This window comes from Trichechus manatus, unplaced genomic scaffold, assembly GCF_000243295.1.
Source record: "Trichechus manatus latirostris isolate Lorelei unplaced genomic scaffold, TriManLat1.0 scaffold00080, whole genome shotgun sequence".
NCBI classification, from domain to species: Eukaryota; Metazoa; Chordata; class Mammalia; order Sirenia; family Trichechidae; genus Trichechus; species Trichechus manatus.
The window spans coordinates 142656-164864 of record NW_004444016.1 but is presented as its reverse complement, the minus strand read 5'-3'; the positions used below and the strand labels follow the sequence as shown (position 1 = coordinate 164864).

At 40.5% G+C, this 22209-nt stretch overlaps 1 protein-coding gene across 1 annotated transcript in view; it reads right to left on the bottom strand.

Annotated features, from left to right (window-relative positions):
• Nucleotides 1-4150: 4150 nt before the first annotated feature.
• AKAP10 (A-kinase anchoring protein 10) overlaps nucleotides 4151-22209 on the bottom strand; it is a 124670-nt gene continuing 106611 nt past the window's right edge. Inside the window, exon 15 of the mRNA XM_004380979.2 lies at nucleotides 4151-5458. Coding sequence (XP_004381036.1) covers nucleotides 5453-5458 — 6 coding nt within the window. The 3' untranslated portion in view covers nucleotides 4151-5452. The remainder of the gene's footprint in view (nucleotides 5459-22209) is intronic.

Sequence of the window (22209 nt, the reverse complement as noted above, 5' to 3'; positions counted from 1 at the left end):
CCTACCCCAGACCTACTAAATCAGAAACTCTAGGGGTGAGGACCAGCAATCCATGTTTTAACAAGTCCTCCAGGGTATTCTCATGCACATAAACTTTAAGAACCACTTAAAGTTCATCATGGAATAAAGGAATGTTTTCAATTTTAAAGCTCCCACACACTGCCACCTCCCTAAATTTTTCTTAAACTTTCGACATCTGCTATACTAGTCTGCATGAGTAACAGTAAGCTGCAAAATGAGGGAAGGAATATTTGCAGGATAGAACTTTAGAGGGGCTTGATGCCTGGCTTTGAGACCCTGGAGAAACTCCTTTACCTCTCAAGCCTCAAGGCTTCTCATTTTTAAGAAGGGAAAAATAAGTAATTACCTTATAAAATTGTCATAAGGATCAAATGAGATAGTGCCTGGTATACAGTATTCAATTATGCTGGTTATTATTATTAAAGTATAACTCAGGAGAAGCTGATCAACTCATGGGATTGACTTAACAAGAGGTTTTTCCAAGGTAGTGATTTTGTATCATATACATGTAATACCTTTAGTCTGTTTCTAAGAATTCACATTTCTCAAAAATTCTGCAGAGAGCCTCATGGGGCTGAGACTGATCCTGTGGCCTCTTCTAAGCTTTACCCCATTTAGAGACTTCTCTTGGTGGTTTCAGACATCAAGGTGCTGACACGTTTTTGTCAAACAGGTACTCAACACCCAAGTAACTGCAAAATCTCTGGTCCTGCAGCAAGTAAATGGAATGGCACAGCAACTCGTCTTTGAGGGATTCTGGAAGGCAGGGGTGTTCATGGAAGGGTGGGGGTGACAGGACATGAGGGGTGAACCCTTTCCAAGCCTCTCCTTCCCCATTTAAGTCCCAGCTCCCCCTAGGGTCCAGAAGGAAAGCCTGATGATTTCTAGTAGGAAAGGGAGGAGTTAAATTAAATCATGAGCTCAAAAGGCCATCCTGAGCCAAAAACGCTGACACAGTTTAGGTGCAGCTTCCAACTTACATCTCCTCAGTAAAATGAATGCTCTAAGGGGCAGGGAAGTTTGTTTTATTCCTTCCTGGGTCCCTGTACTGTAAACAATGCCTGCCTTAAAATACTTTTGAATGGATGAACATCTGCTAAACCAATAGTTCTGTAGTTAGAAGAAAGAGGCTGCTGCTTACCCAAGATGAGGACGACTAAGGTCTAGGGGGAGTCTGTTGGACTTGGGTGAGCATGTAGGGCTGGGACCCACCACTTGGAGCTATGTTTGCTCTGAAGGCCCAAGTCCTTGCCGGTGCTTCTTTTAGCTAGAGTTCTTTGGCAAGTCCTATGGTATGTGGGACTCTTACTGTGATTCAGGCAAAGGCCAGCTTTGGATCATTTAGGGTGGGCCTGAAGGCACATCTAGGATAGGGTCTTGGATATCTGAAACTGGATGAAAAGCCACCATCATAATAATCCCCTTCTCTTACCTGCTCCTTAGCAAATCCTAGCTTGCTTCAAGGCTCAGTCTTTCTAGGCACCTTCCCCACATACCAGACTGGGCCCCAAGCCTGTGCTCATGAGTACTACTCAGGGTACACCAAAGGGGCCACTCCTTTAGGTGTCTCAGGGGTGCCAGGGCATGGTGGCTGCACTCCCACTCTAATGCAAGAGGCTTAATGATTCCAGGTGAGTTATGTGACACCCTGAATGTGTCAGAGTAGGCTGCTTTAAAGGAATACACTGACAAAATACTTGTTTGCATGAAATTACTAAGGCAGAATACTCACCATCCTGTGTCCTTCCCCGCCATTTCCACCTAACACCTAGATTCTGCCTCAGGGCCCAGCTTTAGGGTCACTCCTCCCACTCTGAGCCTGTCCTGCTCCTGCCCAAGCAGGGAGAGGCCCCCCACCAAGTGCCTACAGTGATCCTCTGTAAAGGGCCTCACAGACTTTAATGTAGATTGCCTAATTATAACCTTGAAGAGTTTTACTGGGGTCTACTCCCACTTTATGGCTCCAGCCAAAGGCCAGAGGCCTTGCCTAGTGCATAGAAGTGGCCACCATTTGCAAATTTTATAATATTTTATACTCTCCCCTCTCCCCAGTTAGAAGTCTGTATCAGTTTCTCACAAACAGAAATGCCCTCTACTTCTGGGTCAACTACAGCTGCTAAAAGTGGGGATCCTCGGAAGGATGCTGGGAAGCATGGAAAGGTGCTGACCAGAAGTTCTAATGGTGATCATGTTACAACAGGCCAAAGACCTATCCCTGTCCAGGCCTCAGTAATTCCTCACTGTAAAAATGAGGGAGTGCCTTTGGGTTCCATTAGATTAGGATTCCATTTTGAGAGAAAACACAAAATGACCAAGGAAAGTTTACTACAGAAAAACTCTCCAGAATCCGTGGTTTATTTAAGTTGCAAGCACGCTGAGCACACATAATCATTAGTAACTGGAGCAGTCTGGTAGCATTTTAGTCAAGGTCCTCTTAGCTGCACTAATAAAAACTCACCTGAGACTGGTTAAAACAATAAAAAAAAATTCATTCTAAGGATGCCTAAGGGATTAATGGAGCCCAAGGCAAGAATGCAGGACTAGATAAAGAGACCAGGACTCAGTGCCTGAGGAACAAGTCCTTAGGGCCACTAGGGCAGCTGTTCTCAGGGCCACAAGCTCCCATGTTCTGTATTTCTACTTCTAACCCCCTCTGCTTGTCTATGGACAATGCTGGTCACAGGTCTTGACTCTTTAAGTGCCCCATCCAAACCACCATCCTATATGGTGACCAGTATCTCTCCTTTCCCATGCCAAATTCTTAAGATAGAAAGAATCTGCTTGGGGAGGGAGGGGAGTGAGAAGGGAAAAGTCAATGACTACACTCCCGTAGGAGTGAGGTGTTTCTGAGGGGCGATGTCATTGTGAGTCGGGAAGGTACCCCAAAGAGTGTCATTAGAGAGAGGACAACCACCTCATCAGTACTTAGCTATCAATACTTGAATACAACAGCAAAGAAGTTTGTAATTTTCTATAATTCCGAGTGACCTTCTTCAAATGCCTACTGAACTAGTCAAAGCTCAAGTACTGCAAACTTACATTTCATGAGGTACTATTGAATACTGAAACCCAAGCAGAAAGTTACAAAAAGCTGCTCCCTGTTTTACTGCTCTTCACTGATTTTGCTGACATTTGCTTTTTTACTTTTATCAAATCTTACAGGAGTGAAGACACATCAAGTTACAAAGATATCACTTTCTTACTAGCATTTAAAAAACAAAACAAAACACCAATTTGTGTTAATGTCAGAGACATGATAAAGACAAAGACCATTTCAGAGGAAGCAGTTCAACTGATTCCTTAAACCAATAAAAACCCTGCCAGGGAAACGTTTTGTGGGCATGCTGCATACAGCCTACACACAGTGAGTGCTCAATGTTAGATGAATCTAAATCCAATTTTAAAACGAGTACAAGTATCTACTTGAGATTTTGGCTAATAATTTCAGGGCACACTCTGCTTCTGTGTCCCATAGTAGATGGGGAAGAAAAAGGCAACCGAGTTGCAAACTTACTATTCTCTTTATAAGCAGCTTACAACTACTGACATCTCTAGCTCTGAAACACAAAATGTATACAAAGAAATGATCAGAAATTATCTTAACTGAAAGCACTAGTTTAAATCGCCTAGGGTCTTAGAGAAACTATTATCCCAAAACATGCAGAGGCAGCAAGAGTCACTCAAAACCACATTTATTCTATGATCTTTATATTGCTTTTCTATTATTTAAAGACTGAAGCAACACGAGATGGATGGAAATATTTTGTTAAAAGAACAAAATGAGTTAATCACAGCATATACACCTAATAAAAACCTCAGGGTTTATGCCATATACTCCAAACACAAGGCTAAGGCCAGTAACAGTTCACGGTCTGAGTTTTTGTAAAGCAAGCAGGCATATTTGAAAGGATCAATATACTTCAGTGGAAGAGCCATTAAAAGCCCCTGAAAGCAGAAAGTTGACACCATTTTAAATATATATATATACACACACACACACATTTTAAAATCAAACACAATTAAATAGAATATGGTTTAAATACATGAATACTTCAGCTTTAGAAGGATAACAGAGGTGGTACATAGTACCAAACACTTACACACAGCCTTTTTGCTTCTTCTGTTGGTGAAACAGTATGCCTCTATACAATCAAATATTGCAATGGAATAAATTCTCCATTCAAGACTTTCTCAAGGACAGAGGTGATTAATAATTACACATACACACACATACATATATGTATAAAACAATTACTATTTTTTTTTTGCAGTCTGAGCAAAAGCAGTAACACCTAACAGAACTTCCTTTCCCCTCAAACAGACACGGGTGACAAGGAAGCATAAGCATCTGTGTGGCTAGTGGAGTGTGCTTGCTACTGGACAGCCCGATGAATGGCTCTGTGGTCCAGACACAGAAGCCAACTAAGTAAAAGAGCAGTGAGTTAGAGTCTCTTACCATCTTGAGACAGAAAAAAAGGCCACCAACTGCAAACTTTCCAGCTTTCCCCCCTACCTTCCCCCTACCTTCTTAAAAAATGTTGTACAATCTGGAATAAGCATTTTGTTCATGGTACCACAGGGGAAAAACAGGAGTGATCGTTATTATTTCTTTCTTTCCACATGTATTCTTAAGGGAGAGCTAAGTAACTGAAGTGCAAAATTCCAGAGCAACAAGTCCTAACGCTCAAAGTAAACTAGATCCTCCCTTTTGTTAGCAGAGGCCTATCCCGGGGAAAGACTGGTTTTAAGTATACTATATGTCAGGAACAAATAAAATGTGAAAATTGCATACTGTTACCAAAGGAAGGGCAGTATCACCGATACCTGACCTGTGTTAGCTTTTTTCCTAACTAATGCAGACTCTGTGGAGGAAGGCTGTATAATGAACCTGCACTCCATTACAGGGAAGGAAAACAATCTGCTAGCACTGCACTGCCACTCTGAGCCTCCTGGCTCTCAGTGGGGCAAACTCACCTTTTTGTTTTAGGACAAAGCAAAGCACCTCTGGTACCTGCTTTATGAGCTATTAGGGAGGAGTTACCTCTACAAGAATGTGCATCAGTTACCAGCTTTATGCTTATCTGCCTCCTACAGGATGTGGCCCCTGTCTATCCTAGCAGGCTAAAACTCTTTCATAAATGGGTTATTGCCATTGGAAAACTACTAATTTTCTAGTAATGTAAACAATACCACTTTGTCTCTTTATGACTTTCACTGTGTGAACATCATGTGCATCACATATGCCTGCATGTTACTCTGCATTATGGTGGAAGTCTTGGATTGTCTGCCATTCTTTCTTGGGAACAACAGTGATACATCAGTGAAAAGAAATACAGTGCTTTGTTTTCATTGTCTGTGTTGAAGAATCCAACCAAAGGAAAAAAGTTCTCTTATTCTTCAAAAGCAGATTTCCTTTATCTCAGGTCTTGAGTCATAGCTGAAAAAGATAAAAAGTTAGAGTACATTTCTATAACCAGGGACATATTACAGCTTAAGGAAGAGGGGAACCAACACTTAATGAGTGTTTTCTGTATAACAGTGCTTAGGACAGGTAGAAGCTGACTAAATCTTGTGAGGTAAAATTTAATTATTATTCTCACTGACAGATAAGTGAACAGATGCTTAAAGAGGTTACATAACTTACCTAAGGTCACACAGCCAGGACTGGCACCTAGACTTTTGTTTTTCCTTTTTGGCAATAGATTTAAGAATGAAAAATATTCCTATTATCTGACAGAGTATTTCTACTTCTAGGAATTAACCCCATGGCACAATCCAAAGGCAGGGTAAAGCCATATACAAAGACATTTATTAAAGTGTTGTTTGTAATAGGGGAAAACCAAAACAATGTAAATGACCACCAACGGGATTTGTGAAATTAGAGAGAGGCCAACCACCTCATCAGGTGCTTAGTTATCAGTACCTGAATACAACAGCAAAGAAGTTTGTAATTTTCTATAATTCAGAGTGATCTTCTTTAGAAAAAAAGAACTTTGATCTGCTAGCCTCCCAAGACCAAGCTCATGAGGCTGAGTCCCTCCTTTAAGTACAACACTAGGGAAGAAACAAAAATCACAGAAGTCATGATCTCTGCTATTTGTGAGACAGCACATATACACATGAACCAATTAAGTAATGATGTGAGGTCATTTGTGTTAAATGTCCAAGTACATCAATGTCATGGATTGAACTGTGTCCTCCCAAAATATCTATCAACTTGGCTAGGCCATACTTCCCAGTATTGTGTAACTGTCCACCATTTTGTCATCTGATATGATTTTCCTATGTGTTGTAAATCCTACGTCTATGACGCTAATGAGGCAAGATTAGAGGCAGTTATGTTAATAAGGCAGGACTCAATCTACAAGATTAGGTTGTATTTTAAATCAATCTCTTTTGAGATATAAAAGAGAGAAGCAAGCAGAGAGACAGGGGGACCTCATACCACCAAGAAGAAAGTGCCAGGAGCACAGCGTGTTCTTTGGACCCAGGGTCCTTACACTGAAAAGCTCCTAGACCAGGTGCAGACTGATGACAAAGACCTTCCTCCAGAGCTGAGAAAGACAGCCTTCCCCTGGAGCTGGTGCCCTAAATTCAGATTTCTAGCCTACTAGACTGTGAGAGAATATACTTCTGTTTGTTAAAGCCATCCACTTGTGGTATTTCTGTTATAGTGGCACTACATAACTAGATAACTGGGGATTCAAAGCAGTGAGATATCAACATGGGCAAAAGAGGCTGGGCATTACTTTGTAGATGCAGGACTTCTCACATACATCATGGAATGAGAATTAGAAGGGAACCTTAATGAGGTTTTCTTGTCCAAATTCTCTGATCTACTGATGAAGAAATGAGGGACTGGAGAAGGAAAGTAACTTGCAAAAGGTCACACATATTGACTAAGTATGGACTGAACTAGTTCTCATAGTCCAGTGTTTTTTTCATACCAACATACTGCTGATCTCTGAAGAACAAGCAGGACAGACACCTTGACCAGTCAAGGGGAAGGCCTAACAAACTTACAACAAAATTCATAAAAAATATATCTGTATATCCTAAAAGTGAAAAGCATAGAGTAATAATCTCTGAACATACAACTCAAAAAGCCTTAATTTGAAACATCTGCTTTCCAAAACGGTTTCTAAAGAATATTTTTACACTGTCAAACATTTGAGCATCAAAATGATAAAGGTTAATCACAAAAATAACTATTTTGCACTTCTTTATATGCCTTTATCTTACTCTTTGCTATTTTAGGTTTTACTTAGCCAGTGAAGATAACACAGGGAAAAATTATTACCCTCAGACAGAAAAGAAGATAGAGTCTGCAGAACTGAAGAGGGCTTTGGTAGACTCGGCTCAGTGCAAAATTTGAAATTAACCCAAGCTCTGGTAAAACAGTCCTTATAACAGGGTAATAAGTTGGAAAGGGTGATGCTGGATCTAAACTTAAATTCAAGCCTTCCAAACTACTAAGAGTTATATGAAATGTCATCTTAACATATTTTTCTGATTTCTGATTCTTGCTTAATGTAAACTCTAGAGGAATAGTTGTGCCTTCACAAAGGAGTAGTTTAATGCCCTCACAAAGAATATGAGCAGGAATTAACTCTTCATGGATCAACTAGAGTTAAACTGTTGAACGAACTGAAAATGTCTGCCTTGAAGAAAAGACTGAGAGGAGACTAAGTGGCTGTCTTCAACTTTTTAAATGTTGTCACAGAGAAGGATGAGACTTAATTGAATGGCTCCAGTGGGAAAAACTAGAACCAACTGGTGAAGCTATAGAGAAACAGAAAAGCAGCTTGTGGGAAGTCAGAATTTCCTAACAATAATAGCTTTGACATCCAGGTAGAGATGGCGATTGATCCTACCCATTCCATTCAGTTCATGCCAAAACAGAACTTTTTTTTTTTTTTTTTTAAAGCATAAGCTTACATGAATGGGAAAAAATGTGAGAAGAGACAACAGCAACAAAATTCAGAAGCTGGAAGTAGGCGGATGAATGGTAAATGACTAAGCACACACAAGAAAACTCAATCCTAAGACTAACGTGGAGAAAACTTAGGAGCAATCTGATTTACACTGCAGAATCCCTCAAAGGCTGGGCAACTGGTGGCAACCAATACCTCTGGTAAAGGGAATGTGGTGGGTGCAAACACAAGGACTTGTTTAAAGTCTGTTGTTCTGCAACTCCGATCAACCAGGTGACTACCGTGCCTCTACCCCGACCCCAGCAGGAAAATCTCAAATGTCTTCTCTAAGAAGAATCTAATAAAGGGTCTCTTGGCTAAGGTACTCTAGGCATGACTGAGGGCGAGGATGCTGTACTGAAAAGTGGGATCAAGAAGTGGCATATGTAATGAATGCTGTGACCCCTGGCACTTTCTCCTGCTTGGCTCCTAGACCACTGGCAGCCCAGCCTTTACCCTCCAGTCAGGATACTGGGAGAGATTTCTCTGGGGAATATGATCAGTCCAAGAAGAAGGAACTTTAAACAAACAAACAAATAAACTGACATCAGTTCACCAAGGAAATGCCTGACTAGATTCTCCAGAGGGAGGACCAGAGTTGACAAATCCCATCCACATGCTCGGAGTTACCAAACAATTTTTTGGAATCCCACACTCAAATAAGAGCAGACAACCAGAGAGCATCAGAAATCTGAAGAAGCCCTCTAACATGAAAAACAGAGACCAAAAGAAAGAGAAAAAGAACTTGAATGAAACAGAGACAAGGAAGGGAGAAGAAAACTTGGAAGAAGCTTATAATTATTCTCAGAGTGATTATCAGAATATACTGCATCTGAAAAACAAAAATATATGTTATTTAAAAGCAACATCCAGAGAACAAAAAAAAGCTTGAAAATTAAAAATGTAATAGAAGTAAAACACATGGTAATTACTATTCATTAAATTATACCAGATTGTTGTACTGTGGTGGCTTGTGTGCTGCTGTGATGGTTGAAGCTATGCTACCAGTAGTTCAAATACCAGCAGGATCATCCATGGTGGAGCTTCAGACAGGTTTCAGTGGAGATTCCAGGCTAAGACAGACTAGGAAGAAAGGCCTGGTGATCTACTTCTGAAAATTAGCCAATGAAAACCTTATGGCTCACAACAGAATGTTATCTGACTCGCTTGCTTTGGACACGTCATCAGGAGGGATTAACTGCTGGACTGCATCATCATGTTAGGGAAGGAGAGGGCCAGCGAGGGCAAGGGGGACCCTCAGTGATACAGACTGGCACAACAGTCGCAATGATGACTGGTGATTTCAAGGGTGACGCAGGACCAGGCAATGCTTTGTTCTGTTATGTATAAGACTGCCATGAGTTGGTGGCTTGATGGTGGCTAACAACAACAAAAAATTATACCTACGTATTTACACACTTTTTTGTACATACGTTATATTACACAAAAAAAAGAGAGGGAGAAAAACTCAGTAGGAAGTTTATAATAAAAGTTGAAAAAATCTTCCAGAAAGCAGATCAAAATCACAAAGAACAAGAAAATAGAGAAAAGATAAAATTAGAGGACAAGTCCAGGAAGTTCAGTATCTGAATAATATGAACTCCAGAAAGAGAGAACAGAGAAACTAAAAGGTGGGGTGGGGGGGAGAGCTAATTCAAGATAACAGCCTACATTTTCAGACTGAAATGACTTTTCAGCACTATGGATTAAAAATAGATCCACACTAAGGTATACAACCTTAAATTCCAGACTCTGGGATAAAGAAAAGATCCTATAGTCTTGCAAAGAAGGGGGCCGAGGTGAGCAGGCAGTACTATACAAAGAATAGAACTGCAATGGTTCTGGATTTCTTGACAGTAGTAACAGAAGCCAGATGATGAACCAATACCTTCAAAATTCTGAAGAAAAATTATTTCCAGTCTAGAATACTAAACCTAGTCAAACTACCAATCAAATTGAATAAAGATTTTCAGACATACAAGTTTTCAAAAAATTTACCACCCTCCACCCCCGAAGCATTTTTTCTTAGGAAGCTCCAAAACAAGGAAGCAAATCAAAAAAGATGACATGAGATTCAGGAAATAGGGGGATTCCAGGATAAAAAATGTTTACTGGATAAAGAGAGCAATCTGAAGCCCAACAGAAGGCTCCAGGAGAAATTTCACTAAGCACAAAACTGAACATATAATAAAAGAGGAGGTTTAAAAAACTGGTGCAGAGCTTGGAGCTGAATTAGTGATACATACATAGAAAACCAAGTAAATGGGGGGAGGGGCTTATCTTCAGGAAAAACAAAAAATTATTCATGAAAGAAAAAGTAATCATTATTCTCACAGCTAAGATATGAAGAGTGTTTGTTGTTGTTGTTAAATGCTGTCAAGTCAGCCCCTGCCTCATGGAGACCCCATGCGTAACGGAATAAATGCTGCCTGATCCTGCACCATCCCCATGATCACTTGCAAGACAGGATCATTGTGATCTACAGGATTCTCACTGGCTGATTTTCAGAAGTAGATTACCTGGTCTTTCTTCCCAGTTCATCTTAGTCTGGAAGCCCTGCTGAAACCTGTTCAGCATCACAGTAACACACAAGCCTCCACTGACAAAGGGGTGGAGCTGTGCATGAGGTGCACTGGCTGGGAACTGAACCCAGGTCTCCTGCATGGAAGGTGAGACTTCTACCACTGAACCACTACTGCCTCATATGAAGAGTGTTTACAGTCATAATAATGTAAATGTTTATGACTGATTTAACCAAAACTACAAAAAAAAAAACCCAAAACAACAAAAAACCTTTATTGGAAGGACAGAGGATTAGGTAAATATGTGTCTGGGTGGGGGAGTGGGGTAGACATAATGAAAAAGACCTAAATCCTCATTTTCCATAGCAGGAAATACTCAGATAAAGCCTAAAAGGAAAACCCAAGAAGAAACAACACAAGCATGTATTTAGAGAGATGGAGGTAAACACTGAAAGACTCACAAAAAGAGCTATAAGTGTTGCCTCTGGGGATAGAAAAATGGGAGAGAGGGAAGGGGAAAGTGCTGCTTTTCCTAACCAGTCTTATAGGACTACTGGCCATTCAAACTATGTGGAATGAATAATTTTTATAAATAAAAGCTGGAAAAGGAGGTAGAAATAACTATAGCTGTTTTATTTTCATTCACTGGGTTGATGTTAAAGCTCGGGATCTCTGCCTGAGGAGATATTCAGGCAAAGAGGATCACTTACTTGCCAGATAGGCCGTAAAACGGAAGTATGGCAAATGAAACAGTCACCATATGGCACTCGTAGTCTTGTGGGAGACTTATATGCTAAATCAAAAAAGACACAAAGACTGTATGGCAGAGAAGCCTCTTTAAGGAAACTGCATTTAGGCTGAGAGCTCAAAGTAAAAAAGAATTAGCCAAGCAGAAGGAAGCACGTGCAGACAAAAGCAGCTAGTATGGCCAGAAGGTGCTTTTAGTGTTCTAACTCTACGAGTTGGCAACTACTTGCACTAAATTTAGGGTTAACATAGTACACTCTTTTGTGGGAGTCTTTATACACTTACATATTTTTGCTTAGAGGTTTTGCCATAAAATGACTCCATTGCTAATAGAATACTACAGAAAATGTCTTGTTCTGTTATACATGGTATATGTTATTTCTATCTAAATTGTTTCAAAAATAAAATTAAAAACAAAGTCAGAGGATTGAAAATCATGCTGAGAAAGCAGTCATAACTTGTACAATTACCTTATTAAAAAAGAACTTGCAGTATTAAGATTAAAAGCATTCCTGTTTCTACGTAGACCAATGGAATAAAACTGAGAACCCAGAAATAAACCCATACATCTACAGTCAACTGCTTTTTGACAAGGGTGCCAAGTCCATTCAATGAGGAAAGAATAGTCTCCTCTACGAATGGTACTGGGACAACTAGATCTCCACATGAAAAGAATGAAGTTGGACCCTTATCTCACACCATATATGAAAACTAACTCAAAGTGGATAAAGGGTGTAAATATAAGAACTAAAAGCATAAAACTCCTAGAAGAAAACACAGGGGTAACGTTTTAGGACCCAGTTTTTGACAATAGATTCTTAAATATGACACAAAAACACCAGTGAAAAAAAAGAAAAAATAACTAGATTGGACTTCATCAAAATTAAGAACATTTATGCATCAAACAGCACACATCTATCAATTTGTCGTACTGTGGTGGCTTGCATGTTGTTGTGATGCTGGAAGCTATGCTATTGGTATTTCAAATACCAGCGGGGTCACCCATGGTGGACAGGTTTCAGCGGAGCTTCCAGACTAAGACAGACTAAACAGAAGGACCTGGCAGTCTACTTCTGAAAAAAACTGGCCAGTGAAAGCCTTATGAATAGCAGTGGAACACTGTCTGATACAGCGCCGGAAGATGAGCCCCTCAGGTTGGAAGGCACTCAAAATATGACTGGGGAAGAGCTGCCTCCTCAGAGTAGAGTCCACCTTAATGACGTGGACAGAGTCAAGCTTTCAGGACCTTCACCTGCTGATGTGGCACAACTCAGAACGAGAAGAAACAGCTGCAAACATCCATTAATAATCAGAACGTGGAAAGTACGAAGTATGAATCTAGGAAAATTGGAAGTTGTCAAAAATGAAACAGGACACATAAATATCCATATCCTAGGCATCAGTGGTATTGGCCATTCTGAATCGGACAATCATATGATATATTATGCCGGGAACGACAAATTGAAGAGGATCGGCATTGCACTCATTGTCAAAAAGAACATTTCAAGATCCATCCTGAAGTACAACACTGTCAGGGACAGGATAATATCCATAAGCCTACAAGGAAGACCAGTTAATGGGACTATTACTTAAATTTATGCACCAACCACTAATGCCAAAGATGAGGAAACTGAAGATTTTTACCAACTTCTGCTGTCTGAAATTGAACAAACGTGCAATTAAGATGCACTGATAATCAGTGGTATTGGAATGTGAAAGTTGGAAACAAAGAAGGAAAAAAGTACTTGGAAAATACAGCCCTGGTGATAGAAATGACGCCAGAGATGGCATGATGGAATTTTGCAAGACCAACGACTTCTTCATTGTAAATATCTTTTTTCAACAACATAAACGGTGACTATACACGTGGACCTTGCCAGATGGAATACAAAGGAATCAAATTGACTATCTCTGTGGAAAGAGACGATGGAAAACCGCAATATCATCAGTTAGAACACTGCCAGGGGCCGACTGTAGAACAGATCATCAATTGCTCATATACAAGTTCAAGCTGAAGCTAAAGAAAACTAGAACAAGTCAATGAGAGCCAAAGTATGATCTTAAGTATATTCCACCTGAATTTGGAAACCATCTCAAGAACAGATTTGACTCAATGAACACTAATGACCGAAGACCAGATGAGCTGTGGAATGACATCAAGGACATAATACACGAAGAAAGCAAGAGGTCGTTAAAAAGATAGGAAAAAAAAGAAAAGACCAAAAAGGATGTCCAAAGAGACTCTGAAACTTGCTCTTGAAGGTAGAGTAGCTAAAGTGAAAGGAAGAAATGAAGTAAAAGAGCTAACTGGAAGATTTCAAAGGGCAACTGGAAAAGACACAGTAAAGTATTAAATGAAAAGTGCAAAGACCTAGAGTTGGAAAACCAAAGGGGAAGAACATGTTCGGCACTTCTCAAGCCGCAAGAACTGAAGAGAAAATTGAAACCTCGAGTTGCAATACTGAAGGATTCTACAGGGGAAATACTAAATGACGCAGAAGGCATCAAAAGAAGATGGAAGGAAAATACAGAGTTCCTGTACCGAAAAGAACTGGTTGACATTCAACCAGTTCAGGAGGTAGCATACGATCAAGAACCAATGGTACTGATGGAAGAAGTCCAAGATGTAATGAAGGTATTGGCAAAAAACAAGTCTCCAGGAATTGATGGAATACCAATTGAGATGGTTCAACAAACACATGCAGCACTGGAAGTGCTCACTTGTCTACACCAAGAAATTTGGAAGACAGCTATCTGGCCAACCAACTGGAAGAGATCCATGTTTGTGCACATTCCAAAGAAAGGTGATCCAACAGAATGTGGAAATTATTGAATAATATCATTTATATCAGACACAAGTAAACGTTTGCTGAAGATCATTCAAAAGTGGTTGCAGTAGTACCTCGACAGGGAACAGCCAGAAATTCAAGCTGCATTCAGAAGAGGAGGTGGAACAAGGGATTATCACTGTTGATGTCAGATGGATCTTGGCTGAAAGCAGAGAATACCAGAAAGATGCTTGCCTGTGTTTTATTGACTATGCAAAGGCATTCGACTGTGTGAATCATAACAAATTATGGATAACACCTCAAAGAATGAGAATTCCAGAACACTTAATTGTGCTCATGAAGAACCTGTACATAGATCAAGAGGCAGTTGTTTGAACAGAACAAGGGGATACTGCATGGTTTAAAAGTCAGGAAAGGTGTGTGTCAGGGCTGTATCCTTTCACCATACTAATTCAATCTGTATGCTGAGCAAATTATCTGAGGAGCTGGACTATATGAAAAAGTATGCAGCATCAGGATTGGAGGAAGACTCATTAACAACCTGTGATGTGCAAATGACACAACCTTGCTTGCTGAAAGTGAGGAGGACTTGAAGCACTTACTGATGAAGATCAAACACTACAGCCTTCAGTATGGATTACACCTTAACATAAAGAAAATAAAAATCCTCACAACTGGACCAGTAAGTAACATCACAATAAACGGAGAAAAGACTGAAGTTGTCAAAGATTTCATTTTACTTGGATCCACAATCAACGCCCATGGAAGCAGCAGTCAAGAAATCAAATGATGCATTGCATTGGGCAAATCTGCTGCAAAAGATCTCTTTAAAGTGTTAAAAAGCAAACATGTCTCTTTAAGGAGTAAGGTGTGCCTGACCCAAGCCATGGGATTTTCAATCGTCTCATCTGCATGTGAAAGCTGGAAAATGAATAAAGACTGAAGAATAATTGATGCCTTTGAATTATGGTGCTGGCGAAGAATACTGAATATACCATGGACTGCTAGAAGAATGAACAATCTGTCTTGGAAGAGGTATACCCACAATGCTCCTTAGAAGCAAGAATGGCAAAACTATGTCTCACATACTTTGGACATGTTATCAGAAAGGACCAGTCTCTGGAGAAGGATATCATGTTTGGTAAAGTAGGGTGTCAATGAAAAACAGGAAGACCCTCAACGAGATGGACTGACACAGTGGCTGCAACAATGGGCTGAAGCATAACAATAATGGTGAGGACGGTGCAAGACTGGACAATGTTTTGTTCTGTTGTACATAGGGTTGCTATGAGTTGGAACCATCATTACGGCACCTAACAACAACATTCATCAAAGACCTCTACCAAGAAAATGAAGAGGCAATCTACAGACGAGAAGATATAGGAACCTTATATCTGAGAAGAGTTTAATATCTAGAATATATAAGGAACTTATATAATTTGACAACAAAAAGACAACTCAATTTTAACAAAGGCAAAGGACTTGAACAGACATTTCTCTAAAGAAGATGAATGGCCAACAAGCACATGAAAAGATGCTCCACATCACTAGTCATTTCCTTCCTCTTGTTGCTGTAGAGTTGATTCCAGCTCATAGTGACCCTATAGGACAGAACAGAACTGCCGCATAGGGTTTCCAAGGCTGTAATCTTTATGGAAGCAGACTGCCACATCTTTCTCCCACCATTAGTCATTAGGGAAATGCAAAAACCACAATGAGATACCACTTCACACCCACTAGGATGGCTATTATCAGAAAAACAGAAAATAACAAGTATTGTCAAGGATGTGGAGAACTGGAACACTCCTGTATTACTGGTGGGAATTTAGAATGGTGCAGCCACTTTGGAAAACAGTTTGGTGGTTCCTCAAAAGTTAAACGTAGAATTACCACATGACCCAGCAATTCCACTGCTAGGTATATACCCAAAGAACTTAAGAGCAAGGGCTCAAACAGATATGTGCATGTGAAAGTTCACTGCAGCATTATTTACAACAGCCAAAAGGTGGAAACAACCCAAATGTCCAACAACAGATGAATGGTTAAACAAAATGTGGTATATACCTACAGTGGAATATTATTCAGCCACAAAGAGAAAAAAAATTCTGATATATGCTACCATATGAACGAACCTTGAAAACATGCTAAATGAAATGTGACACACAAAAGGAAAAATACCGTATGATTACACTTCTACAAAATATCTAAAACAGGAAATACACAGACAAAAGTTTGTGAGTAGTTACCAGGGGATGAGGAATAGAAGGAATGAGGAGTTACTACTTAAGGGGTACTAGGTTTCTGTTTAGGGTGATAATTTTTTTTTTGGAAATAAGTATTACAAAATGTTTTTTGCAAACGGTTGCACAGCATGGTGAGTGTGATTAACGTCACTGAATCGTGCACTTAAGACTAGCTGAAACAGCAAATTTTTTGTGATATACATTTTACCACACACAAATACATATATACACGAACACGCATACATATATACCCTTTCCTCTTAAAAAAACAAAAACAAAAAAATCTAAACAAGAAAAATCAGAAACAGAGATCTAAACCTCATCTTCAAGGATGTTAACAAACACCTATATAATGCAAACAAACAGATACATGGATGTGAAATGACTTAGCCAACAAAAAAGGCCTATCCCAGTGCCTGCCAAGTGCCCTCCAGGAATTCAGATACCAGGTACCAAATAGAAGTGAAGAGGGGGTGGAAAACAAAGAGTTTGAAAGTCAGGTCCTGGTTCCCATCTCAGATGACCAGGTGACTCCCTCTCCTTTCCCGACCCTGCAGGAAACAGAAGGTATATTCCTGAGAAAAACTCAACCAAAGAGGCTCCAGACTCAGCAATTTTAGGCACAAAGGAAAGCCTAGGAGAGATGTTGGATTTAAAGCAGGGAGACTTAGAGAAACTCTACACATTGAAACTCTGCACTTCTCCCTTGTCCCACTCCCTTCAACATCTTTCTTCCAGCTCCAAAATGCCAAAGCCAGGCAACCCAGGGAGATTCTTGTTTGGAGAAACAAAAATGAACCAGGAAAAAAAAAAAAATCTATTGATACTGACATTTATGGATACCCGGCTAAATATCCAGCTAGTCTCTGCTAATTAAGTCTATTCCTAATCACAGAACTTCCAATAAGCTTTTCAATGCACAACTCTTAAATAGGAGCAGATAACAGATCAGCAGAGATCAAAGAGAAGATGCCAACAAAGCAAGAGCCAAAACAACAAGAAACAAAGAACTCAGAGGAAACTTTTAAAAGTGAAGTGGTTGACTGTGGCCTTTAGATCTTCTGTATCTTTGATGAATTTCAATCTTGATGTTCTGTCCTTTACCGAGAATGGTATGTGGAAGTCTCCTACTATTATTGTGGAATTGTCTATTTCTCCTTACAGTGCTGTTAGGATTTGTTTTAGGTATTTTGGAGGCCTGCCGTTGGGTGCGTAGCTATTTATTATGGTTATGTTTTCTTGGTGGATCGTCCCTTTAATCATTATATGATGTTCTTCCTCGTCTTTTATAGTGGATTTTGTCTTAAAATCTATTTTATTTGAGATTGTCAGTATTGTCATTCCTGCTTTTTTTTTGGCTATTGTTTGCTTGATATATTTTTTTCCATCCTTTGATTTTTAACATATTTATGTCTCTGTGTCTAAGGTGTGTCTCTTGTAGACAGTATATTGATGGGTTGTGGTTTTTTACTGCATTCTCCACTCTCTGTCTCTTTATGGATGTATTTAAGCCATTTCCATTCAATGTGATTATCGACAGGAATGAATTTATTCCTGCCATATTGTGTGCCTTTTTTTTTTTTTTTGTGGTGCTGATCGTTTCTTTGTTCCTCTTACTTACCTTTGCTGAGTTCGTTTTGTCTGTGGATTTTCTTTTCACTTCTTTCGTTATTATAAATTTTGTGTTTACTGAGTCTTTGTATTTTTTTTATTTTGATGAGTAGGTTTGTTAACTTTCTTTGTGGTTACCTTGAAATTTACCCTTATCTTCCTAAGTGTGAACAGTCTTTTATTACTTGATATCGCCTTGACTTCCTTTCCATTTGAAAGCTCTATACCTACACCATTTATTCACCCCTTTATTGTTTTGATGTTGTCATCATTCACAAGATTGACGTCTGTTTCCCTGTTTTAAGCCATTTAGCTTTGTTTTATTATTGAGAGTTCTTTACCTATGTTGGTATCTGGCTGATGCTGTCCTGTGTCCTAGACTTGGGCTGTTGTTGGTTTCCTAACTGAACGACTCCATTTAATATTTCTGGTAAGTTTGGTTTGGTTTTTACAAATTTCCTTAATTTCTGTTTATCTGGAAATGTCCTAATTCTGCCTTCGTACTTGAGAGGGTTTTGCAGGATATATTATACTTGGTTGGCAGTTTCTTTTTCTTTCAAGGTTTTACATGTCATTCCACTGCCTTCTTCCTGCATAGTTTCTTACGAGTAATCAGAGCTTAGTCTTATTGTTTAGCTTTTGTAAGTGAGTTTCCGTTTTTCTTGAGCTGCTCTCAGTATTCTTTCATTGTCTTTGGTTTTGGCAAGTGTGACTATGATTATGATATGTCTTGAAGACTTTCTTTTGGGGTCTACTCTATATGGCTTCACTGAGCTTCTTGGATGGTCAGTTTTTTGTCTTTCATGATATTTGGGATGTTTTCTACCAGCAAATCTTCAACAATCTTCTCTGTGTTTTCCATTTTCTCTCCCTGTTCTAGAACTCGGATCATGTGCAAATGTTTGCTCTTGACTGTGTTCCATGCAATTCTTAGGTTTTCTTCACTCTTTTATCTGATTTTTCCTCAAAGTGGCATCCATGAATTTGTCTTCAATCTCACTGTCTTCCACTGTTTCAAATTTGCTCCTAAAACCTTCTATTGAGTTGTCCATTTCTGACATTTTATTGTTTATCTTTTGGATTTTAGTTGTTGTTTTTGTGTGATTTATTTTGACTTTTGTTTCTGCACTATTTCCTGAATTCTTCTATTACTTTGTGTTTTCCTTGATTTTGGCTATGTTTTCATTGTTTTTTCCTGTGTTTTCCATGATTTTGTCTATTTTTTCCCTTGGTTTTGTCTGTGCTTTCCTTGATCTCTTTCCTGACCTCTTGAAGAACCATAAATATTAATCTCTTCAATTCTGTATCAGGTAGTTTCACTGCCTTTTCTTCTACTGGAAAATTATCTCATTATTTTAGTCACTTGCTGGAGCCATCCTGTCTTGCTTTTTTTATATGTTTTGACATTGTCTACTGTCTCTGAGACATTATAGTATTATTTTCTTTATTTATTGATTGTATGTTCATTTGGTTCATCCTTCTGTTTTGATTTGTTTTGCTGTGTCAGAGGGGGTGGGCCAAGTGTGATTTGCTGTTCGCTCATCTGAGGGCACGACAGCCCTCACCACCTTACCTGGGTGGGTACGGCAACAGCAGGCAGGGTAAGCCTGCTTCGTTGTACACTCGTTTGGCAAGGTGGCTGAGGGCAGACTGGGTGAGGACTGTCTGCCTCCTGATGTTGGTACACAGGTGTGGGAGCATTCATAGCCCCTTACCAGATGGGCGGGGGTGTCACATAGGGAGTGGGACGGGCTCACTTCCCTCCATTCAGCAACTGGTTGAGTGGTGGGAGGGGAGGTGCAGTGTGGGCACAGTCCGGCAGTGGGCCTGAGCACCAGGGGCACACTACCTGTGGTAGTGTGATGGGAGCAGGCAGGAAGGGGAAGGTGACAACAGATGGGGCTAGGTGGGAGGGAGAGAGAAAAGAGAAAGAAATTTTAAAAAAGGGAAGCAAGGGAGTTGCTGGTGGGTGGCAGTGCAGTGGACCTGGGGGCTAGTGGGAAGGGTGGAGAGGTGGTATACAGGGTTAGGTTGGAGGGAGAAAGAAAAGAAGGAAAGAAAAAAAGAAGAAAAAAAAGAGGCCAGCGGGTGGGGTACAGTGGACCCAGCAGTGTTAAGCCAGTGCACCAGTGGCACTCTATCACGGCGGTGATGCAGGGGCCAGTGGGAAAGGTGGTGAACAGGTGTACAAGGCTAGGTGGGAGGGAGAAAGAAAAGAAAGGAAGAAAAGGAAGGAAAAAAGAGGGGAAAAATGGTGCAGCTGGGGCTAGTGGCTATGGGTGGGGTCCAGACCCAGGACAGCAGTGGGCTGGTGGCTCTCCAGCTGCGGCAGGGCAGAGGGGCTGGTTGGGGTGGGGGGAGGTGGTATACAGTGCTATGTGGGAGGGAAAAGAAAAGGAAGAGAAAAAAATGGCACTACAGTGGGGGCTGGCGAGTGGGGGTGGGCTGACCTGGGGGCTGCTGGGAAGGGAGGGGAGGTGGTATACAGGTCTAGCAGGGGGGAAGGAAAGAAGGAAAAGAATAAAAATGCAGCACAGTGGCGGCTGGCAGGTGGGTACGGGATGGACCTGGGGTAATGGCAAATTGGTGGTTTTTTAGATGCAGCAGTGGCCAGTGGGAGGGGGGGATGGTGTATGAGGCTAAGTAGGAGGGAGAAGAAAAGGAAGAAAGAAAAAAAAATGGCGGTGTGGTGGGGGCCGGTGAGTGGGGGTGGGGCAGACCTGGGGGCTGGTTGGGAGGGAGGTGGTATATGGGGCTAGGTGGTGGAAGGGAGAAACAAAGAAAAAACTGGTGGGACAGTGAGAGCCAGCAGGAAGGGGGAGAGGAGGTATACGGGGCTAGGTGGGAAGGAGAAAGAAAAGGAAGGAAAAAAAAGCTGCATCGTAGGAGGGGGCGGGGCGGGCCAGGGCGGGGGTTGTATTGTGGACCCTGGTGGCGGGGGCTGCCAGGTTGGTGTGGTTCTTGCTTCTACTCACCTCAAGGTTGAGAGGTGGGAAAGCATGTTACTCTGGTTACTGGGAGCTATGGGAGTCCCATGAAGTTGCCTCCCTGTCCCAGATTGTTGCTGGCTGTGCTTCAGAATGGCAACATTGTGCCCTATTAGTTGGCAGGGGACCTCCACTTTGTATCCTTGTTCTGTTTTCTGTCAGTTTCTTCTTCCATTTGGTGTTTGATCTAGTTCTTTATCCCTTCATTTGATGCTCAGGTTTCCAAGACTGACCACTGCATGTTTTACTTAGTTTTTCGGGTCTTTGCTGCAGGCGGACAGCATGGTGCGTCTGTCTAGAGCCCCATGTTGACTCCGCCTTCTAATTTTATTTTTAATGAAAATATACACAGTAAAACTCATTCCCATTTCAGTTTCTAGACATGATGATAAGTGACACTGGTTACATTCTTTACACAGTGTCAACATTCTCCTTGTTTCTGTTCTTGCTGTTTCACTTCCTATTCCACCCCTCCAACCTTCTCATCTACGCTTGAAAATAGCTGCTGATCCTTTGGTTTTATATAATTTTGTTGTTGTTGTTGAAAATGCAATACTCAAGGGTGACAATCTTTATGCTTTGGGCTAAACTGTTATTTAGTTTAAAGGTGACTTCAGGGGACAGTTTCAATTCAAGGTTTGAAGAGCAACTCAGGGCCAAAGTCTCAAGGACTCCTCCAGCCTCGCTCACTAGGTCTAGTAAGTCTGAATTCTTTAAGAATTAGAAATTCTGTGCCACATTTTCTCCCTTTTTAATCAGGATTCATCTATTGTGTTCCTGATCAGCCTGATCAGAACGTTCAGTAGTTGTAGCCGAGCACCATCTTGTTCTAGTCTCCTGACTGTTCTATCAATTACTGAGAGAGAAATGCTACCAATAATTATGGATGTTTATTTCTATCTACAGTTCTATCAGTTTCTGCTTCCTGTATTTTGAAGCTCTTTTATTAGATGCATAGGTGTTTAGGATCGTAATGTCTTCCTGAGGCAGTGGTATCTGTAGACAATTACTCCTGTAGTTCAGTTCTTTCTGATTCTTGCTTTCCCTCTTTCTCTTTTGTTCCAGACAAACAAAGACCAATAGTTGTATCTTAGATGGCTGTTCCTAAGCTTTTAAGACCCCAGACACTACTCCCACCATACTGGGAGGTAGAACATAAACTTTAAGATATATATATTAAACCAATTAACTGGATTGTCCCATGAGACCACAGCCCTAAGTCCTGTGGGAAGGCTTTTTTTTTAAAAAAAAAAAAACTACAAACCCTATTTTTTAAATAGATAAAGCATTATTCAGGTTATCTACTTCTTCTTGAG